At 37.7% G+C, this 16,577-nt stretch overlaps 1 protein-coding gene across 1 annotated transcript; it reads left to right on the top strand.

The window, feature by feature from the left end:
- The first annotated feature begins 12,949 nt into the window (after positions 1 to 12,949).
- On the top strand, positions 12,950 to 16,546 carry CXCL8 (C-X-C motif chemokine ligand 8). Its single transcript, XM_017512936.2, has 4 exons — positions 12,950 to 13,161; positions 14,348 to 14,483; positions 14,757 to 14,840; positions 15,248 to 16,546. The coding sequence occupies exons 1-4, from the start codon at positions 13,098 to 13,100 to the stop codon at positions 15,267 to 15,269; spliced, it is 306 nt and encodes a 101-aa protein (XP_017368425.1). The 5' UTR covers positions 12,950 to 13,097; the 3' UTR covers positions 15,270 to 16,546.
- The last annotated feature ends 31 nt before the right edge of the window (positions 16,547 to 16,577 follow it).

Here is a 16,577-nt window from a genome sequence, read left to right as displayed (position 1 = left end):
AAAGGAAATTCTTGGGGCCTCCTTTGCCCTTCTGAAACAGACACGGTGGGAGTGGAGTCCAGTGAGCTGTGTTTCAGCAAGACTTCCAGGGGATTCGTACACACCGTCAAGTCTGAGAACCCACTGGGCTAGGAGGAAGCTCCCAGCGGGAGGAGAGAGTTGTTCTGGAGGCCTTAACTAACATGGGAATAGGTTGAGGACAAGGTTGAGAAGGTGATGCTACCTAGACTTTTTAAAGAATTAGTAAGTTTCTTGAGAAAAAAAGAAGCCAGCAGAAGGAAGAAGAAGTACACATTCTCAAACAGAACATGCACTAGAGCTCAGAAAGCCAAGAATGGAAAGGCTGAAGCTGAGGGTGAGAGGGAAGAAGACAGAAGCAGAGAAGAGTCTGGAGAGGCCAGAAAGGGCCAAGTCGGGGAAGAATTTTATCAGGGCCAGGAGTATTAACTGTATTCTGAAGACAGTGCCACTGAAGTAAACACTGAAGACTAAAATATGGGAAAGACACACTCAGATTTGTAGAAAAGTTATAAAAGTTTTGGATTTTAGAAAGCTCACTTGGCAGAAGTGAGTGGAAAGTGGAGGAGAGGAAGCTCAAGTTTAAGCAGTTAGATTTCTATGGTGATCTCCCACCAGGGAAAGCAGGACTCAGCTAGTGCAAGGGGATAGGAAGGGGAAGCATCCCAAACAGGAGAGCAGTTGAGAAAAGGGAGTTGGTAGAACCCCATGTTATGATACATCACAGAGGCCAAAAATCATGAGGGAGAATACTGACTGACAGCAAATGCTGATGAGGGTGGAAAGTGAGATGGGCAGAGAACCTAAAATTGTGTGCACCATATAATACCAATTTAAAAATATATGTACGTGAATACACATTAATACTGAAAGATGTACATTAAAATCTTTATCTCTGGGTGGTGAGATTATAGCCAAGTTTTATTTCCTTCTTTATATTTTATTTTTCAAATTTGCTACACTAAAAGAGAACCATATTATAATAAGGAACTGCAAGTGTTAAGGAGGGAGGGAGGGAGGGAGGGAGGAAGGATATATTTGGGAGCCGAATGGGACAATGTATGGGAAATCAGAATGGTTCCATAAAGAGATGTAAATTACAATTCCTGCAGGAACCTTTTAAATTTAACCTGTCTTAAAAATTTCCTACAAAGCTGGCCTGACAGGCTATGACAGGGAGCTGAGGTATTTGGTGAGTAGCAGGAGGGGCACTGGGCATGCAGGGGGCCTGAGCTGGGGCAGTTGGTAGGGAGTGCCCTCTCTGACTGCCCACTGGTCTAGCCACTCATTTCACAAGAAGGGGATGTGTGCACAAGGAAGAAGGTCTTGTGAGTCTGACTTCTTGGAGGCTGTCGTGCGAAACCTGTGCCAATGACTGTCTTCCCTGACCCTGCCCTGTTCCAGACTGGGCCTCACTGACTTTGGAGCGTTAGCGTTCTAGCTGTGGAAATGAGCTCATAATTTGCATAGGTTGGAACACAGTTGTGCTAAAGACCTGCTCTTTGGTTTCCTTGGTAGTTATTTATTATTTTTTTTCTGGTTCCATTTCCCTGTCATAGGAAATGATACACAGTTCTAAAAAAACAATACACAAAAATAATGTAAGAAACCTATGGGGTAATAGGGTATGTTTGATCTGGGGGGAGGGAAGTAGCTTCACTCATGTTATTCCTGAAGAGAAAACAAGCAGTGAGAATTCCAGGAAATCCTCATAATAAAACAAAGAGTTCCAGGAAATCATCATAATAAAATAATGATTACTATCATTTATCACTGCACTAAGCATTTTACAAATACTGTTATTAATGCTCGTGACAACTATTTCCATTGTTCGTTTCTGTTAAAGCTATCATTTACACATGAGAGAAACTGAAGCCTCAGACATTAAGTGATTTTAAGTGTCAGAGCCTTTATTTGAATAAAAACTTTTATTCAAAAGTTGGTACTAAGAGTTCTGGAGGTGGACGGTGATGACAGCTGCACAACAATGTGAACACTTAATGTTACTAAACTATACATTCAAAATGAATATGATTATAAATTTTATGTTGCACTTATTTTCCTACAATTAAAAAAGAAAGTCTATACCTTGAATATTACATTGCCACGTATTCCAAAGATATTTTGATAGGCCTCACATTAAGGAAATGCCTGCTTTCCCTTAAAGGGAAAGAAAATCGAGGGTCCTAACACCCTCCCTAAACTGGCTCAAGGAACCTCTTAGCTTAGGTCTCCTTTCTCTATCCCTTTTCCCTCTCTCCAGCTTTTAAAAACTTATTCTCCTTTTGTACCTTTTCACACCCTTCTTTTACCTTTTTTCACCCTGAACAGATGGATAGGCTGCCTGCCTCCCCAACACACACACACACACACACACACACACACAGAGAGAGAGAGAGAGAGAGAGAGAGAGAGAGGAAATGAACAAGTGAACTGGTACCATTCCAGAGAAATGAGAAAAGCTGAGGAATAGAGGACAACATGCTTGCCTAAGATCCTGGGTGCATTTCCTGAAACTCTCCCAGTTCTACCTTTCGGCAGCTCTTCTGTGGATGGGAGAGTGACAGTGCTGCCTTCTGACCACAAGGTGGGGCTTATATTGGGATATACTGACTATCAGAAGGATTTCTTGTTTTAGCCTTTTCCGTTTAGAAACCTTTCTATATTGCCAGCTAGATATGATTAAGGGCTTACTACACATTATGTTACCAGGCTGCAAGATTCCAAAAACACCCAGGTTGGAATTTGTGCAGCACTTAAGACCTGTGCTTGGAACGTTTATCACAGAAAAGAGAAAAATGTCATTTTTCCTGAATTTCATTTTCCATTACTCTATTATATTTATTAAGGTAGATGGCGGCTTGCTGTGTTGTAAATTTCTGCTACAGAGCTATTGTGAAGGTCAAGGTAGGCCTGAGTTGTTTCCTTTCTTTTCTTTTTCTTCTTTTTAAATAATACCAATATTTTAAAGAAAGAAGAAATGTCACAACAAAATTATAAAACTTTTACAATACATAACTGCCTATATTTAATCAATTAACACATTTAGATTGCACAAATATATTGCAATGTATTTATGGTATTTAAAAGTAAAAGCACTTCATAGTACATTCAGATTCTGTGTTCAGGACAGGATAAGATTTTAAAGTTAAGTATTATGTGTCTTCTGTTTTCAGGCTTATCACTATGTCTCTGTGACTGACAGTGTGACCTTATTTGTTAATAACACCGAAGATCAGCTTTAATGGCTTTTGTGAATGCAAAACCCTGGGCAAATATGCTCCTCCCACCCCACCCATTTGATAAACTGTTTACAAACCACAGATGTCATTGAATAGATTTAATGAAGTTGAGGTCACTGGGCATCAGAGAACTTTTTTGGGCCTAAAAAAGTTTCACTCTTTTAGGCACAAAATTCAGGCCCATAAGAAACTTTTCCTGATGGTCTTGCAACCTTGTTTATCAAAATTAAAAGAATTTTGTTAAATTAGTTTTCAAGAGTTGGGCCACTGAGACCTCAGTGGACTGCCAGAGCTCTACCCAGCCTGGCCTTCTTCTGAAGAGGGGAAAGAGCTGAGGTTTGGGGCCAGAGACCTGGGTGCTGATCTAAATTCAAGTTTGGGCTTAGCTGCTTGTTTGCTGCAATGTGTATAATTTTAACTTTCTGAGCCTGTTTTTTAAATCATAAAAATGGAGATAACAGCACCAAATAAATTTATGATGAGAATTAAATTGATTAACTTCTATAAAGAACTCAGTACAGAAACTGGAAGACAATAAATATTACCCTGCCCCCCACCCCTCTGCCTGCTTCCCTCCTCGTCGTTATGTCCACTATCAGCCACAGCCGCTACCTCACATAACTTTGGGCCTGACTGAGGATCTCCACTCAGGATGCAGTCAGAAGAGCTCTGTCAAGCAAGAGTTGCCTACATCCAAACAATTCTGCAACTTGAGTTTAGACGCTCCATCCCTCCAATTGCTCACACCTGAAGCCTTCATCATCTGAGACTTCTGTCTTTTTCTCATGTCTTACACCAAATCCCTTAGGATTTTGTGCTGTCTCTACCTTAAATTGTCCAGAATCTGATCACTAGTCACCACACTGGTCAAATGTAAACAATGATGGTCTCTCTCCTGGATTTCCACCATGCCCTCTAACTGGTCATCCAGCTCTTTATCCCATCCTCCCACCATACTCCTTTTCACCCTAGCAGTCAGAGTGTCAGATCATGTCACTGATTTCCCGAAGACACTGCAATGGTTCCTTCCCACAGAGTGAAAGCTGGAATCCTTGTGATGACGCACGAGGTCTGTCTGGTTGGCCACTTGCTCTCTGTCCTCCTTTCCCACTGGTCAGCCCTCCTTCCTTCTGCCACCTGGCCTCCTTACTGTACCTCAAACACACCAGGCATGCTCCCAACTGACTCTTAACTCTCACTGTCCCTTTGCCTGGAATGCCCGCCCACATAGTCAGAGCCAACTCCTGGATTCTTCCTTTCGTAGCTTGGCATCAACATCTCAAGGAGGCTTCCTCTGACTCTTCAGTGCTGCAATCTGCTCACTCCTTACCTAGCTAACTCCCCTTATCCCCTCATCTGTTTTATGTTTATTTTCCATGACATTTATTCACCTAAGGCACTTCCTAAGGGTAGGCATTTCTGTTTTTGTTGTTCATTAACCTTTCCTGAGCACCTAGAAAAGTGTTTGGGATATGGTAGGTGTTCTGTAAATATCTGTTAAATGGATGAGTGACAGGAAAGTTAAGCCTCTCTACATATATTTTCAAGCAATATTCACTATATTTGATGTTTTTGCTTAGGAGCAAATTAGTTGGGTTTTATTTACTTCTTTCTTACTTTTTTTCTTTTTTTTTCCCAACTCCAACCACATTGCTTGTTTCACAATAAGGAGTCAAACAGCTGCAACCTGTCTGAGAGTCATGAGGAAATCAGGCAAGAGGAAACGGTGTCGGTAAGAGAAGTGCTCAGGAATCATTTCCTTCTGTTCGTGGGGGCAGGGGATGGGAGTCTGAATGTAATGCACACCATCCCCATGGCCTCTAATTCCAGCCCCTTTTTACTTCATCGAACCCATGCGCTTCTCCTCTTGGTTGATGAGAATTTTGCAAATGACAATGTTTAGTTAGCCACATTGTAGGACAGGTACATATTATCTTACAGTTTTGCTAAATGTAATGGTTGGGCAAGTGTCCTCTTCTGCTAAAAGTGGGCAAGTTTCACAGAGGAAGTTCTCCATTTCATATACCTTAGCTTCACAAGGTAATAAAAGAGAAAAGCCATATAGGCAAACCCCATCATTTTACAAATGAAATACCTGAGGCCTTGATAGGAGGACTGATCCTTCTACTGGGTTATGATGTACCTCTTCCCTCACTGAATCAATTGTCTCTTCTCCAGCCTCTGAGTCCACTCCGGCAGGAGAGGAGGGGAGAAAGAAGATAAATGTCCTCAAAAGAAAGTCTGTGAGACAGATACATGAGAGAAACTCCCTGAGGCAGCACAGAATTCTGGACTCCCTGCTTAGGTTCTAATTCTAACTCTGCTTCCTACTTGCTGAATGACTTTCTGCAAGTTATTAAATACATAATCTAAGTTTTTTTTTCTCATCTTTTAAATGGGAATAAATAATACCAAAATATAGGGTTGTGGGATATTACAAAAATAAAACATGAAGTGCTCAGCAATAAAATTCTGTAAGTACAATTATTCTTGAGTGAGAACTTTCTATGTCCATTGCTAAAGTCCAAGCAAGTCGAACCTAGAAAAGAAATGTGCTATTTTAACTTTTCATATTATCCCTGACTTTTTAGTACCTGCCTCATTTCTCTTTGGGTTCCTTGATGATGCGCTTTCATGGTCCTGTTTTTCTGGCTGGGCGTGTGTTTTCTTTCCTGCCTCCTTCCCCACCCAACCTTCCCGTTTTGTTCCTATATCCAACTTTATAGGAGATGGTGTCAGTTGTGTTTTCCAGGTTTATCTCTCACTCTTGGGGGAAAGGAAGTACATGAAAAGTTCATCCAGAAAGCTTGGAGCAGTCAGCTTTTCCTTTGTTTCAAAACTCCACTGGCATCTGTGAGTGGTGATTTCCTCCTTCCAGGTTTAGGGACCACATGGAGGGATTTAATATAGACAAGTAAGGTGATACAGTCAAAAAATATTCTAGATGAGTTTTGAGATAAAAGATAGATTAAAGAATAAGCCACCTAAAAATGAAAACGACTCAAATCTGGAAATCAGATAGTTTTGGGGCACCAGATTATACTAAAAGAGATAAAGAAGTTTTATGTCCTTATTTTGCCATCAAGTTGAGGAATCCTGTGAGACTAGCCCATACACAATCTGAATTATTTTTTAAATTTGTTTTCTTTTTATGTGAACTAATTATGTAGAAATTCTTGAATTATATATCTATTTGGGGGAAATGAAGACAATAATGGAAGAACTAAAATGTAACCCTTACTTCAGCCACCTTTTGCCATTGACAACTGCTTTTCAGTAGATTTGCTAAGGAGACTTCCTCAGTTGAAAGTAGTACTAAGTTTTGTTCTTTTTCTAGATGGATTTGCATCTTATGTCTATAGATGACAAGAATATGAAAGGTCACTCATATCGTAACTGTATATACCATGAGTATTCTCCCCCTCCTCATTCTGATCCTTATCCATCTACACTTTCTCATTTGAAAACTTCAAAAAATGTCTTCTCCATTCTAGCCTGGACATATCTAGAAAGAGCAAGGACCAGTTAGGAAATGCCGTGTCTCTTGCAGTAGACGTGACTGAAAGGTGATATACACAAGGTTAGCTCCTTATTGTCAAATGTAATATCTCCAACTTACCCCTTACTGATTTTAGCCCATAAGGGTTTGTAAGAAAGTTCAGTAAACTCCCTGAAACTTTATGCACAGGTTCATCCTTGGAGCTGAGCAGAAGGTATATAACTTTAATTACATTTTCAAAGACTTAAACGGTTAAAATAAGAAAGGTTAAAAACCACTGAGATAATACTTAAAATGGAAGTTAAACTGTTTAGTCTTAGCACAGTTAAGGTTAATTAGACACACTTATGGAACACCATTTATATTCACTCCCTGGTCTCCAGAAACAGTGTGTGGACCCCTGGACATTTCACAGTCTGTGAAATGCAGGTGATAGGAAAAGGAAGCAGCAGAGCCCTTCCCCAGTGGTGGACTTCAATTGCCAGGACTTCCTACATGCTGCTCTCCATCCTTTATGCTACTGTGTCTTACCCTATTACTTCTTACCCTCACCTTCAAAGAGCCCAGAGGAGATCGGATGGTTAATTCACCAGTAGAATGAAGCTGCTGTTTGGCTGCACTATTTACTGCTTTATCTCTCCACCACTGCTAAATTAAAGCACTAACTAAAACTGTATTTTCCATGCTATGTTCTTCTCGGTTCATGGAAATAAAATAATTGTCCCCAAGGGAGAACAAAAACAAAGATAAATGTTTCCATTTTCTTTTGTTGACATTGTTCTTGTCTGAATAGGTTGTAAGAACTGGGAAATTTCTGCTTTCGTTTAAGAAATGTTTGTAGAGCACTTGTTGCATGCAGGCACTAAGCTGCAAGCTGGAACACTGTGTAAATAAGGCAGATGTAGTCTCTGATTTGGGGGAATTTCCAATCAAGTGGGTAAGACAAATATCAATAAACGGTTGGTTATACAAATGGGTTGAGAGAGAGCTCATCATTTCAATGGAATCCGTCAATGCAAAAAGTGTATTTGGGTTAAACTTTGTCTTAAATACTTCAGTGATCCCCAAGGCCAAAATAAGGTAAAAGATGTAGTTAAGGTGAAGCTCATATTGTAAAACAAAAACTTTAAAAATCAAAGTTTTAAGAATGAGAGTTGTGAGAAACAAAATACAGGACTTACAGCATAGTAATTTTTTTTCCTAAGCCACTTTCTACAAGTTGCTAAGATTTTTATTTCAACTCACCTTTAAAAATTTCATATCCATTTATAAAAATAATAGATGAAAATAGTAAAGAAACTTTTGAGAAAATAAGAAAAACATCACTACAGAATCATACCACCTTCGAATCAGCATCAAAATTTTTTTTCCCTTAGTCATTTGACTTATTGCTTGATGTGGGTCTTGTTTACCACAAGACATAATTAAATGCACGCATCAATTCAGTCATTTCTAACATACCAACTTCCCTTTTGGCAAGTGATTTCATTTCCTGTCTTTTCATGAAAGAAATCCTAGTAACTCGTAATATGTGATTATTGTCATGGCAAAGATACCTTTTGTTATGAACAGTGGAGTAAATAATGCCTATATGTTTTTGGAATAAATCTAATTAATAAATTCGGTCTATACATAATTTTGTTTCACTTTTTTTTGAGATAGGATCTCTGTCGCCCAGGCTGGAGTACAGTGGTGTGATAATGACTCCCTGCAGCCTCGACCTCCCGGGCTCCAGCGATCTTCCCACCTCAGCATCCTGAGTAGCTGGGACCACAGGCTTGCACCCCCATGCCTGGCTAATTTTTGTATTTTTTTTGTAGAGGCAGAGTTTCATCATGTTGCTTAGGCAGGTCTTGAACTCCTGGGCTCAAGTGCTCCGCCTGACTTGGCCTCCTGAAGTGCTGCGATTACAGGCATAAGCCACCACAGTCAGCCCTTTTTTTTTTTTTTTTAATAAATTTAACAAAGAAAAGAAATAACTACAAGTCAATATTTACATTTTTTTTTCTGTTGAAGATTGGCTGATCTTAGATTTTCCAAGTCCTTAAAAAATGCCTGCTTACACAACTGATGTCTTCCCCCTGACCTAAACTTCAAACTTCAAACTCCAAACTCCACTGACTTTGATAGTATTAGAAATGGCATTCACATTAATGGTTACATTTTTTTACATGCTAATGTGAATAAAATTATTAGGCATTTAAAAAGCAAGCTTCTATAATGGAAGAAAATAAAGCATCTGGACATAAGCTTTAAGAGATCTACTGTGTTAATACAAATTTACTTTTTGAGTGGTAAGCTTTTAAAAAGAAATGTGGTGCTCTAACTCCAGAAAAAGATAAAGGTGACTTAATTGACAATCTAGAGGAAAAAAATACAGACATTTATTGAGTGCCTCCAATGTGCCAGGTGCCATTCTGGGCATTTTTAGTATGTGTCCTTATTTAATTCTCACAGTGATCCTTTTGAACTGTGTTCTTCTCATTTTGCAGACGAGGTAACTGAGACACAATCAGATTGAAGAACTGCCTAAGATTGTTTGGCTAATAATAATAAGTGGAAGGGTAAGGCTTAAAGGCAGGTTTGTCTTATTCCAACATTCATACGTACCCTTAAATTTAAGTTATTCCGACTTGACATTGCTCAAATCCAATGTGTTCAGCTGTTTGCTTCTCTAATTGCAAAGATTTTTCTTTAAAAGGTAGGACAGTTTTAGCAACATAAACCAAATTTGCTCAGTATTGTTACAAACTGTTAACTGGACACATTTGAATTTGGAGATGGAACTGAAATGGTCTCGAAATACCAGAGATCAAGTTATCACATAAAGTACAGAGCTAAGAACATGTTTTAAATCTTTCCACTAACTCTGACTATTATTGACTAAAATTTTAGTAGGCAAGTATGTTTATGTTTATGACTTTTAGCATTAACAACATCATAAGTCAAACTCACTGATATATGTTGAGCCTTCTGTCTATGATTCCTTTAACCTAGAGGATTGCTGAGCTGGGACTAATTTCTTCAAAGGGGGAAAAAAAACCCAAGTGAGAGCTGAGATTGCTTCTGACTGATAAAGGTAGCTCTGAAAGAGTCTCAGATTTTAGCAGCAGCAGTCGAACCATGGGCATAGAATCAGCTTGCCCAAGATTTCTTCAATAATAACAATGGCACAAGATTCAAATCCAAGTTCACTTCACTTCAAAGCTCATGTCTTCCCCGCCACATTCTGCTTCTTTATGTGAATACGACTTTGTTCAGGGTTACAAAAAAAGCCCTAATTCTAAAATTCCTATGGCTTGAGTGGGAGGGTACTTAGATGACTTAGCATAGCCAAGAGACACCCAGTTTCATGGTTTGGTGGAAGAAGAGTTATATATCAGTGTGGAAAAAGTACATGCCATCTTTGTCTTTGTTCTTTCTTGAGCTCTTCCCTTTCTTGGGTGATAGACTTGGTAAATGTCTAATGAGGATCGCTGGGTATTATTTTCTTCTCATCAAATGATTCTTACAGCTGAGGAGCTGATTAGAATATAAATAAACAGTTAAGTCTCATGAACTCCCTCTGCACTTATTCCTAAAGGGTGACAAAACATTTGTATTTATGTGTAGCTTGGCACTTTATTTAAACTGTGTTCCTCACTTTGCTCTATTTTAATGCAGAATATCTTTAAAGAGGATAATTAGTCCTGCTTTTTTTTTTCTACCTTAGCCCATTTACTCCTTCTACTCATTATGCAAGGACTCAAATGGCTATGTCTACATAAGTGAGACAAGGTAGGATCAATGCTCCTGCAGTCACCTTCTCTTTGTCCATCTCCACTTCTGATGGAGAGGGTCCCAGAACATAATGCACTTGAAGGTTACATTGCGAGAGATAAACAACATTTGCAAAAGAGGTCTTTTTGCCTTAGAAAGGCTCCATTCTTTCAAAAAATGTGAACATCAAGGTTAAATAGAACTCATTAGCCCAGCCTTTAAGGATGACATCAGGATAAAGTTGGGCTCATGAGAAGAGAATTGGAGGGAGATATAGTGACATGAAAATAAGGAGGAAAACAAGGTGCCTATGAAAGTGGGACTCACCACAAATACAAAGGTAACTCTTTGGGAAAAGTAAAGAAATCTTTGCACATCCTCAGAACTCTGAATGTCTTAGTGATGCTGTGTGATTGGGTCTCAGTAATAGTGAACTGAATCAGTCACACCAGGTTGGATCCACAGGAGAATGTGTCTTTGCTAAACATGCCAATATCACTGAAGCAAGGAAACTTTGAATTTTCTTTAAGATATAGGACTTTTTTTTACATATCTGGCCCAAGCTTTTTCTTCTTGTCACTCCATACACTGTGTTCCATATGCTAAATAATTTGAGGAACCCAAATGGGCCATTTCATTGTCCCGTACCTCCTGTCCTGTACTAGCAAAGCAGTCCCATTGGTCTTTCTTCTCCTCAATACCAATATAGGTAACACTTTTGAAGTTGCTTCTTCAGAAAACCTTCATTCATCAAGACTGCCTCAAAGATCATGTTTGTTTGATTTCAGAAGTTCCTGTAATTACCTGTATTGTAACACTCATTGCTGTATTTTACTTGCTTGTGTAACTAATTGTCCATATTCTGCACTAGACAACAAACTCCTGTAAGTCAGATATTATATCTATTTACATAGCATTCACATCTCCTTCAGTAAGTGACAATAGCAGATAAACAATATCTATTAAATGAATAATCAAGCTTCTGAAATACTAGAGTTAAAAACAGTAGGAGCTACATTATGTAGACTAAACATTTACTTTGCTATATAATTTAATGTAATCCAGGCACTACATTATCCTCAAGCCTTAGACTGGTTGAAGAAAGATAACAAAAGAAACACGATTGTGCAGAAACAGACAAATCTTTTTGGAAAGCATTTGAAAATGCATTCCCCCTCTACAGTGTGTTCACAGTGTGGGCAAATTCACTGCTCTGTTGTACTTTCTGAAAATGAAGAACTGTTACACTAAGCTGAATTATTTATAAATTGTGTACTTGCTCAGGTGAGAACAGAATTTTACCATCATAAGGACCCTTCCTTGTAGCTCTCTATCTATGGAATCCAAGACCTTTCTTGAAAGGACTTTTCTTCAGGGCACTAAGGCATAAAGCCACCTTTTTATGACTCGTTGAAATTTCTCACTCCATCCCTCTTGCTAGTGATCATGGGTCCTCAGAGGTTAGTCTTGGTGTCCTTGGATAAAGAGCATGAAGCAAGGGTGGCTGAACCAGAGTTTGAACGCAGATGCTCTTTCCACTAAGCATGCACCTTTCCATTAGATAACACCTCCCTCTTACCCCAGATAAGCAGCTCCAGTGCACCACTTCCTGGAGCATAAACATACCTTAACTACCACTTGAGTGTCCTTGTGTAGTGTTCCTACCCGGAATGTGCTGTTTCCTTTCATCTTCCTCTATTGAATCCCTCCCATTCCTCAACTCCTGGCTCCAAATGCCTTTGGAAGATTCTGCTCTTATGCTCCCACTGGAATGAATATTTTAGTACCACTTGTCTACTCTGCAATATAGTCGGTCCTTACATTATTTTCTTCTTCTGATAGACCAAACTCTTTAAGAACAAGTACTTAGTCTTATCTATTTCTAGATTCCTCACATTACTCAGAAAGTTATTTCATAAATGTTTGTGGAGCTGATTTCTTTGTGAAGCAGGTGTGCCCTTTCATTCTGTTAATATACATTAGAAAACTAAATCTTTTGAAAAGTTGTTGTATGCACCCCTAAGAGCAGTAACGGTTCCTAGAAACTTTAAAAAATGCTTAGAAAATGATTTATTATAAATTGTCTCCCCAATAAAATGATTGACTAGCTTAATTATACCATTAAAAGAGAATCAACAGTGACCTTGTTCTAACAACTGCCACTCTAGTACTATATCTGTCACATAGTACTATGATAAAATGATCTAGAAATAACAAAGGATACAATTGATAACAATTAATAAAATTGTGGAGTTTCAGTATTTAAAAGCATGCACATTAAAATTAAATTATTTTGAAGATCAAAGAAAACTTTCATCATACTGAATATTAAGGAATAAATAGGAAGTGTGATGACTCAGGTTTGCCCTGAAGGGGATGGGCCATCAGTTGCAAATTGGGGAATTTCCTCTGACATAATCGAAGATGAGGGTGCATAAGTTCTCTAGCGCTGTGATGATATAAAAAGCCACTGGAACACTTCATGAGGCACAAACCTTCAGAGACAGCAGAGGACACAAGCTACTAGGACAAGAGCCAGCAAGAAACCACAGGAAGGAACCATCTCACTGTGTGTAAACATGACTTCCAAGCTGGTTCTGGCTCTCTTCGCAGCCTTCCTGCTTTCTGCAGCTCTGTGTGAAGGTGAGAACATCTTTCTGGCCTACAGAGTTTTCCTGTGTCTAAATGTGATCCTCAGATAGCAAAGCTATTTTTTTTTTTTTTTTTTTTTTTTTTTTATGGGGTTTTTTTTTTTTTTTTTTTTTTTTTTTTTTTTGAGACGGAGTTTCGCTCTTGTTACCCAGGCTGGAGTGCAATGGTGGGATCTCGGCTCACGGAAACCTCCGCCTCCTGGGTTCAGGCAATTCTCCTGCCTCAGCCTCCTGAGTAGCTGGGATTACAGGCACGCGCCACCATGCCCAGCTAATTTTTTGTATTTTTAGTAGAGACAGGGCTTCACCGTGTTGACCAGGATGGTCTCGATCTCTTGACCTTGTGATCCACCCGCCTCGGCCTCCCAAAGTGCTGGGATTACAGGCTTGAGCCACCGCGCCCCGCCCGCAAAGCTATTCTTAATGCTTTGATAAAAAACATCCTTTTTATTCAGAAACAGAAGATAATCTTAGCAGTCAATTAATGTTAAATTGAAGATTTGTAAACATTATGTCTGTATAACACTTAGGAAAGTATGAAGTTTGATCAGTGTAGATATTCTGCTTTTATAATTTATACCATGTAGCATGCATATATTTAAAATAAGTCAGTAATTTATGGTGTATCCTTTCAAGAGCCACAGTTAGGTATATTATCTACTAATATTGAGCAAGGTAACTCAGACAATTCTACTCCATGTAGTATTTCATTGACAAGCTTCAGACTTGTCGTTAATTCCTGTTCAGTTTAAAGACACCCTAATTATATGCCAGGTCTGTACGACTTATTTATATATTTCTATTAATTCTTTCTGAAGGCAATTTCTATGCTGAAGAATCTTAGTTTGGCTACTATAAATAACACTGTGGTACCACAGTGGATTGTGTGATTTTGACTAGATAAAAATACCATGAGGATGTTGATATTGTACAAAGAGAACTTTAACTCTTTACATAGAAAGTCATTCAGTGTTGTCAGTTATGACTTTTTTAAAACAAAGAACAAAATTAAGGTCAAGGGCTAGGAGAATATTTGGCTTTTAATGTCAGGAATGAGTTTACTAGAAATATGAGGCTTCCACACTCTCCAAATTGTCATGTTGGAATTAAAGAGGAAATAGCTGGCAGAGATGTGCCTGTTGATAAAATCAATCCTTAACCACTTTTTACCCCAACAGGTGCACTTCTGCCAAGGAGTGGTAAAGAACTGAGATGTCAGTGCATAAAGACGTACTCCACACCTTTCTCACCCAAATTTATCAAAGAACTGAGAGTGATTGATAGTGGACCACACTGCACCAATACAGAAATCATGTAAGTACCTTAAAAAGTGATTAGATATTTTGTTTTAGCAAACCTATAATTAAGGAAGGTGGAAATATTTAGTAAAGTTCTAGGTATTAAGATTGCAGTAGTAAGTGAAACAAAACAAGATAAAAGTATTTGTCTACATGACATTTAAATATGGTACCTTCCATATCTACTGTAAATATTATTTTGGACTTAAGACTTTATGCCTGACTTAAGAAATCATGATTTGAATGGAAAAACTAAATATTAATCTTAATTATTTCTCTCTTATTTCAGTGTAAAGCTTGTTGATGGAAGACAGCTTTGTCTGGACCCCAAGGAAAAGTGGGTGCAGAGGGTTGTGCAGATATTTTTGAAGAGGTAAGTTATAAATTTTTAAATTTAAATTCTTCATTTATCCTGAGACATATAATTCAAAGTCAGCCTACAAACTTCTTTCTGCTGCTAAAAATCTTTGTTAGGTATCTGCCGTTTTGGTTAAAAAAATTGCATCAGTAGTCTGTTGTAGTCATGACCGGAAAGACCATACATAATTTGTCCAGGAAATTCTGGGTTTATACTTGTGCCCTGTATTCTTAGTAAAGTTCCTTGTCACTCTCAGCAGTGTCCTGTTTTGGATGACAACTTCTCTACTCTCCCTATTTATAGTGGAGAATACAGAGCATTTCTAACACATGAACGTCAAAGACTATATTGAGTTTTCATGGATACTACTTTCCTTCTTATTATACTTCATCTTTAAATTTTTAAATTTAATTTTATTTTAGGGCTGAGAGTCAAAATCCATAAAAAACAATTCATTCTTCATGGTATCCAAGAATTCCTCAGTGAAGATGTCAGTGAAACTTCAAGCAAATCTACTTCAACACTTCATGTACTGTGTGAGCCTGTTGTAGGGTTGCCAGATAAAACACAAGGTGCCTGGTTAAATTTGAATTTCAGTAAAACAATGAATAGTTTATCATTGTACCATGGAATATCCAGAACATACTTATATGTAAAATATTATTTGTTTGAATCTACAGCAAACAACAAATATTTTTTAAACATAAGAGTTTTCCTAGACATTGTATAGAAGAATATACAAACAGCAAAATTGAGGTCAAGAGCTAAGAGAATATCTGAACTTTAATTACAGAAATTGAATGGATTTGCTAGAATGTGATGTTTCAAGCATCATGTGAAAATGATGGGACAATTAATTTTGCTATAACGTCAAATTTATCTGGAGATCCTGGATATTTTTTCTGTTAAATCTGGCAACCCTAGTCTGATAGCCAGGATCCACAAGTCCTTGTTCCATTGTCCTTGGTTTCTCCTTTATTCTAAGTGGAAAAAGTATTGGCCACAATCTTACCTCACAGGGATGTTGTGAGGACATGTGGAAGCACCTTAAGGTTTTTCATGGTAATATAAATTATTTTCAAGTGTAACTTATTTATCTATTTATTATTTATGTATTTATCTAAGCATCAAATATTTGTGCAAGAATTTGGAAAAATAGAAAATGAAGAATCATTGAATAGTTATAATGATGTTATAGTACATTTATTTTATTTTAGATGCTAAATTATGTTTTATTAGAGAACTTTTGAACAGGGTTTTCAGATTAAACAAACGAATAAACAATTGAACACCCAGTTAAATTTTCATTTCAGATAAACAACAAATAATTTTTCAGTATAGGTACATTATTGTTTATCTGAAATTGTAATTGAACTAACAATCCTAGTTTGATACTTCCTGGTCTTGTAGTTGATACTCCTGGTCCAGCTGTGTTATGCAGAACTTTGTTGAATTATGGAATAAGGAGTTAGAACTGTATTAAAACAACCAAAACTCCATAGTCAATATTAGTAATGTCATGCTTGTTGAAACTTATTTATTATGTGCAAATAGATTCTTATAATATTATTTAAATGATTGTACTTTTAATACCAGCTTTATATTTTTAACTTTAAGATGCTTTTATGTATTTCCCCCAATTTTTTTTCTACTGTTTCTGATTGTATGGAAATATCGATGTAAAAATAAAGCGTTTAAAATGTACTTCGTTGTCAAAGTAATCAAGTGTTTGTCTTTTTTTTTTTTTTTTTT

This window comes from Cebus imitator, unplaced genomic scaffold (genome assembly GCF_001604975.1).
Source record: "Cebus imitator isolate Cc_AM_T3 unplaced genomic scaffold, Cebus_imitator-1.0 Scaffold480, whole genome shotgun sequence".
NCBI lineage: Eukaryota > Metazoa > Chordata > Mammalia > Primates > Cebidae > Cebus > Cebus imitator.
This window is presented reverse-complemented; position numbering and strand designations above follow the sequence as displayed.